The sequence below is a fragment of the Gymnoscopelus braueri genome, assembly GCF_963280865.1.
Source record: "Gymnoscopelus braueri genome assembly, chromosome: 16".
In the NCBI taxonomy this organism is placed as follows: Eukaryota; Metazoa; Chordata; class Actinopteri; order Myctophiformes; family Myctophidae; genus Gymnoscopelus; species Gymnoscopelus braueri.
In genome coordinates, this window is record NC_137616.1 from 7,978,570 (window position 1) to 7,984,904 (window position 6,335).

The 6,335-nt window shown below is 42.8% G+C and overlaps 1 protein-coding gene across 1 annotated transcript; it reads right to left on the reverse strand.

Annotated features, from left to right (window-relative positions):
- Positions 1-1,853: 1,853 nt before the first annotated feature.
- On the reverse strand, positions 1,854-5,787 carry LOC308103932 (forkhead box protein A2-A-like). The gene is made up of 3 exons (XM_080454146.1): positions 5,497-5,787; positions 3,661-3,986; positions 1,854-3,201 (listed from the first exon to the last, which is right to left on the reverse strand). Exons 1-3 carry the CDS (start codon positions 5,575-5,577, stop codon positions 2,229-2,231), a joined length of 1,380 nt encoding a protein of 459 aa, XP_080310272.1. The 5' UTR covers positions 5,578-5,787; the 3' UTR covers positions 1,854-2,228.
- Between the last annotated feature and the right edge of the window lie 548 nt (positions 5,788-6,335).

Below are 6,335 nucleotides of genomic sequence, written 5' to 3' on the forward strand. Positions count from 1 at the left end.
GTTTTCTCATGCCAATAAAGCTCCATTGAATTGAATTGATATCCCAACTCCATTTTATGATAACAAATAATAATAATAAGAAGAAGAAGAATAGGCTATTATGACATTATAGATAAACCTCATGAGTCTCTTTTTAAAGTAAGCCATTAATGTGCTCTTGTGTCCTGACATTGCAGTTCAAAGACATCGAGTATGATTTGGCGTCTATACATTTTGACCAGGATCAGCATGGCTGCAGATTACAGATTACAGTTCCTGCGCACTATGAGCTTGTAGATCTGCTTTGTGCAACAACCCAAAAAAAAGTGCAAATCTTTAAATATATATATATTATTATTGTATAGTGAAAAAGTTTTACTCAAATCTTTGCTTCTGGAGGTCCCTGGCTATTTTTGAGGGGGTCCTTGACATGAACAAGTTTGAACACCATATTGCCCTACAGGTTCACGGTGAAATAGAATTACCATTCTTCATACAATTTTGTCAAAATAACAAAAATGTTCATGAGGACCAGTCAGTGTTGGGGTGCGTGCGCGTGCGTGCGTGGGTAGGTTGGAAAGTAGGTGGTGGTGCGTGTATGCGTGCGCCATATGCCATTGTCAGCTGATCTAAGGGCTTTGTTTTGTTTTCAACCTGTTTGACACTTCACTTTTTTCACCACTTGCTGCTGTTCAGTTGATGACGCACTTTTCCATTCGATTATTTGTTATGATTAAAATATATGTATTAAAGCAGTGAAATTAGTTAACATAGTGTCACAATCATTTTAACCACTTCGCTTTGGCTATTCAAAATTAGCAGATATACAAGCTCAGAGCGCAGCACCGAGTGCCACTATGAGCTTAATTGTAGATCTGCTATTTTTGAAAAATCTTGAAAATGTGTGCATATCTTTGAATATATATATTTTTTTAAAGTGAATATTTTTTACTCAAATCTTTGCTTCTGAAGGTCCCTGGCACAAAACCTTTTCAGATGGGGGTCCGCAGCCAAATGTAGGCTATATCAATTTAGGGGTCCTTGGCATGAAAAAGGTTGAAAACCACTGATGGAGGATATGATAAGGATGGAGAGGACAGGGGCAATTTGTCAGTCAGCCTATATATAAAAGCCTGCACATTTTCTATATTCAACGTATAAATTGAGCCTAATAGTCGAGACTTCCCCTTATCGTGTTGCACGATAACAAACCGTGACGCTAAACTGGTTTAAAGATTGGTTTTAAACAGCACCGATTGTCCATTGTTCCAACACTTATCTGGAAGACAGAGCTCTAACCCCAGGGACAATGTAATCTCTTTTCCCGTGACCCTTTAGTTAGGTGATAATGAGACCAACATATAGTAGGCCTACATGTGGGCCTGCCCTGCAATGCAAACTGATTGTATCAAACAATCTTGTATTGATCTTTTGTTTACAATTCATTCTGTTATTATGTTATGTCTTCACCTGCATGGGCCCTGAGTCTGAAATAAAGAAAACGCTACAAATTAAATTACACAATACAAACCGTTTGTTTAACTCTAGTGGTTCTCAAACGTTTTCGTGTCAAGGACCCCCAAATTGATATGTATTTGGCCGCGGACCGCCATCTCAAAAATATGTTGTGCCAGGGACCCCCAGAAGCCAAGATTTGAGTTAAAAGTGTTCGCTTTAAAAAAAAATATATATATATATATATTCAAAGATTTGTGCACATTTTCAAGATTTTTCAAAAATGGCAGATCTACAAGCTCATAGATATGAACCAATGTTTTACTACATTTGACCATGTTTTCACAGCACTTTCGTTCACTTTAATTCGTTTGGCATGCATGGCACGTTTGGCTGAAAATAACGAAAACAAAAACGTGTCAGATATTAGAAAATACATCGAAATAATATTTTATTTTATATAAAGATTGTATCTGTTACACACAAACTTGTTGATATAGGCCTACACAACATGAAAGACATTTGGACTTTTGGACACATTTCGCAATTGTCTTTTTTTTTTTTTCCCCCACGTGAATCCTTCGTTTAATTGGAAAAGATCCGACAGGCCTGAATTAAGCCTTAGTTTATTTCATCCCAAAAAACACCGATTTCCGAAAAGAATGTGACGGAACATCATTTAGTATAAAAATCCACAACTGTACAAACGCAGTTTTTTTTTTAAATTGTAGATCGTGAATAATTCCCTGTCCTTTATTCCGTTCCATCATGCCATGTGGAATTATATTATAATCTCACGAGGAGTTCATTATTGGCCTAGAATACACTCCTTGGTAGTAGGCCGAAACGTCCGTGGAGGACGCCATGCTATCGAATCCCGACTTGTGGTGTGTCATCGACCCACCCACGGACAGATGATGGGGTCCTCCGGGGGGCACCGTGGACCCCCCACCCCCACCACCATACCCGTACCCCATCATCACCTGCTCGTACGTTTTCAGGTCCATTTTACCGTGGTGGCTCTGCTGCTCCAGCGACATGAGGTTGTTGATGGAGAAGGGGTGATTGAACGGGTAGTGAGGGTTCTGGTGAGGGTGGAAGTGGTCCGTAGGAGGACCGCCGGGGACCCCCTGCAGCGGGTGGTGATAGTGGCCGTGGCGGGAGTGGAGGTGATGTTGGACGGGAGACGAGGAGGACGAAGGTTCGGTAGCACCGCCGCCACCACCAGCTCGCTTGGTGTTCTTCGCCGTAGAAGACGGCGTGACGGTGGAATGCGGAGATCCAGCGGTACCGTTGCTGCTGTCCTCGCCGGTTATGGAGACGCCCTCGCCGGGCAAACCTCCGCCGGTCGCACCCCCCGTGACCGGCGGAGGTTTGCCCGACGAGCTCGTCTCCTCCCCGGCTTCGTCCTCCACTTTCTTCTCGCACTTGAAGCGCTTCTGCCGCCGCAGGTAGCAGCCGTTCTCGAACATGTTGCCCGAGTCCGGGTGGAGCGTCCAGTACGAGCCTTTGCCCGGCTTGTCCGGCGAGCGCGACACCTTGATGAAGCAGTCGTTGAAGGACAGCGAGTGGCGGATGGAGTTCTGCCAGCGCTGCTGGTTCTGCCGGTAGAACGGGAACAGGTCCTGGATCCACTGGTAGATCTCGTTGAGGGTCAGCATCTTGGAGGGCACCTGCTCGATGGCCATGGTGATGAGGGAGATGTACGAGTAGGGCGGCTTGGCGTGCGTGTAGCTCCGGCGGTACGTCGTCTTGTTGCTGGGCTCCCTGGACCGGAGAGGAGTAGGGCTGTCATGTCAGTTGACGATCATTTTGTCACTCAAATAATTGCGATTGACGATTTTTAATGGTGTGTTTGGTGTTGAACATTGGAACATAATGAAGCCTTATATGGCTTCGTAATAAATAAATAAAAATGCACAGGGCAGATAAGAAAATAACTGAAATATTCAAATAAATTATTGACATATTTAATTCTTTTACATAATGTAAACAAATATATAATAATAAAAAAGCAGAAATAGCTGATCTATAAGTGACATGTTGTAAGCTTGTAGATCTGCTATTTCAGCTTTTTTTTTTAAATATTTGAACATGTGTGAACATTTTTCAACATGGAACCGATTATGACGATTTATGCGAGAGAAAAAAAAAGTGCGATTATCTCAAATAATTACGATTATTAGACGATTATGTAATAATTGTGACAGCCTGCCAGGCCTATACCTGAGAGGCGACTGATGGCCGTGGTGGTACACCGGGCTCATCACGGCCATGCTGGGGTACGACGAGGAGGGGGCCTGCGAGGAGCCCATGATGGGGCTCAGGCTCGGTGGGTTGTTGAGGCTCATGCAGCCGGCCATGCCCACTCCCATGCCGGCGTGGTGGTGTGCATGGTGGTGGTGGTGCATCGCCCCCCCGGGGGTCGGCGAAAGGCTCAGCCCGGACACATGGTTGACCACGGCCGGGTTCACGTAGGAGGGCATGTTCATGGAGCCAGACACAGGCATGTAGGAGGACATGGAGGTCATGTTCCCCACGGCGGAGTAGCACTGAAGAGACAGACAGAGACAGAGATCAGACTATACATCGTGGCGGTCACAGGCAGAAATCTCGTATCTCCATATTCATTTTTACTTCAGTGGTTCTCAAACTTTTTCATGTCAAGGACCCCCAACATGATATGTATTTGGTCGCGGACCCCCATCTCAAAATATATTTTTCCAGGGACCAGAAGCAGAAGCAAAGATTTGAGTTACAAATGTTGGCTTTAAGAATATATATTCAAAGATTTGCGCAAATGTTCACGATTTAAAAAAAATAGCAGATCTACAAGCTCATCGGTGCTGCGCTATGAGCTTGTATATCTGCTATTTTTGAATAGCCAAATGGGGAAATGGCCCTGGGGGTCCCCAGACCCCATGAGAACCAATGCCCTATATACAGGAGTCTATAGTGTCACAATGCAATGCTGTGTGAGCTTGTAGATCGGCTATTTTCCAGTATTTTATATAATTGTTTTTAAATAATAAAAAAAGGAACGGTTTTAGACATACAAGGATTCCACACGACAGCAACTATATCAGAGACAGCATGTAGGCCAATAGCTTATATTTTATAATCAACAATTATTATATATATTTTTTACCACTTTCAAACCACCTGCCATCCCTATGTTTGGGCATATCATAGCCTAATTATAGGCGCATTTAAAATGATATGTATATTTTTAATAGGTCATAAATTATAACAAATTTGATCACAAAGCAGATCTATCCATAAAGCTCATACAATGCATCACATTGCAAGGTGTTGTGAGCTTGATCACCGCGCGACACGGTACGCACAACGAAGTAAAACAGGGCTTGTGGTTTATTTGAACAACCTTGAACAAAAAGATTTGACTTGTCAAATGCTCAGTATAGGCTACGTGTACGTGCGTGCAGCAACTCTATAGACTACTAGGCCTAAAAATAAAAATAAGGCAACAAAAGTTATACGTTAGCCTAAAGTCTAAAGAACATTTAACTTTAGCCAATGTGCGAAAAAAGAGCATCGATATGACATTTGTGTAGAATGACAATAGAATTGTGCACCGTTACTGAAAAGTGTATATAACATGGTGATTTAGGTTATATTATAGGCCTCACATATACTAGTATATTTAACAATGCATGAATAGTAGCCTAATAAGCCTATATAATTGTAGGCCTATATTAGATCAAAAAAGGAAAGCAACTTGGTTTAGTATTTACTGCCAAGATAATATAGCCCATATGCTTCTCGTATTTCGTCTCATTAGAAAATAAAACCTAGGCTTAATAATTCTTCCAGGGGCCAAATCGAGATATTTATCCAAAACAAAAATATAATATTATACAGTATACAACTAGAACAGAATAAACAAAACCTATGTTTGTTCTTCTTGCATGTCTGTCACTATCAATATTTGATCTCCAAGTTAATATTATCTCCAGGCTAATATCGAGATGGAATACACAACAGCATGGGATGATAATAATACATATACAGTATAAACCCTGTCTCCTATATTAAACCCACCTCGGCCTCGGCGTAGTAGCCGCTGCCCCAGTCCGAATGCGTCTCAGGGTGTCCTCCTTCCATTTTAACGGAACTCAACATCGTGGAATAATAATTATAAGCTCCCCAAAAAGTTGTGTGACTCCTTAAAGGTTCCTCCTGAACGGGGGTCCTGAACGGGGGTCCTGGATGGATGGTTAACCGTCCTCCTCCTCAGGGTGCTAGTGGGGTTATGTCGCGGGGTGGTGCTGACCTGGCCGGTAGAGGTGGTGGGTGCTGCCTGCTGGCTGAGGCTTTACATTCTGTAGTGTGTTTTCGGTTGTAGCTGAAAGAGGGAGAGAGGAGGGGAGGTGCACTTTAATACCCACTATAAGGAAGGCAGTGGTTCTCAACCTGTGGGTCGGGATCCCCATGGGGGGTCCCCGCATGATTTGGGGGGGTCCCCAGGTGACATTAAAGTGACAATTTGAGGACTTTTAATACCAACAAAAATCAAGATGCATCAAAAGTAATGAACAGATTATACCATCAAATAAGACATATTATAGGCAAAAAAAAAAGCTGATAGCTATTTGTAAATGTATATGGAGCTGATCTACAAGCACACAACGCCTGGCGTTGAAAGGTGTTGTGTGCTTGCCTTGTAGATCTGCTATTTTCACAATATTTATCTGTGGAACTGAGTCAAACTAAATGTAATGCCTCAACTCAAATATGATTATTTTGAGTGGTCCCCAGTTCAAATATGATTATTTTGGGTGGGTCGTGGACTCGTTGCATGAAAAGGTTGAGAACCACTGCAGTAAGACACTGTTTCCCAAACAGTGGGTCGGGACCCATGTTTGAGTCGCGGACCGATT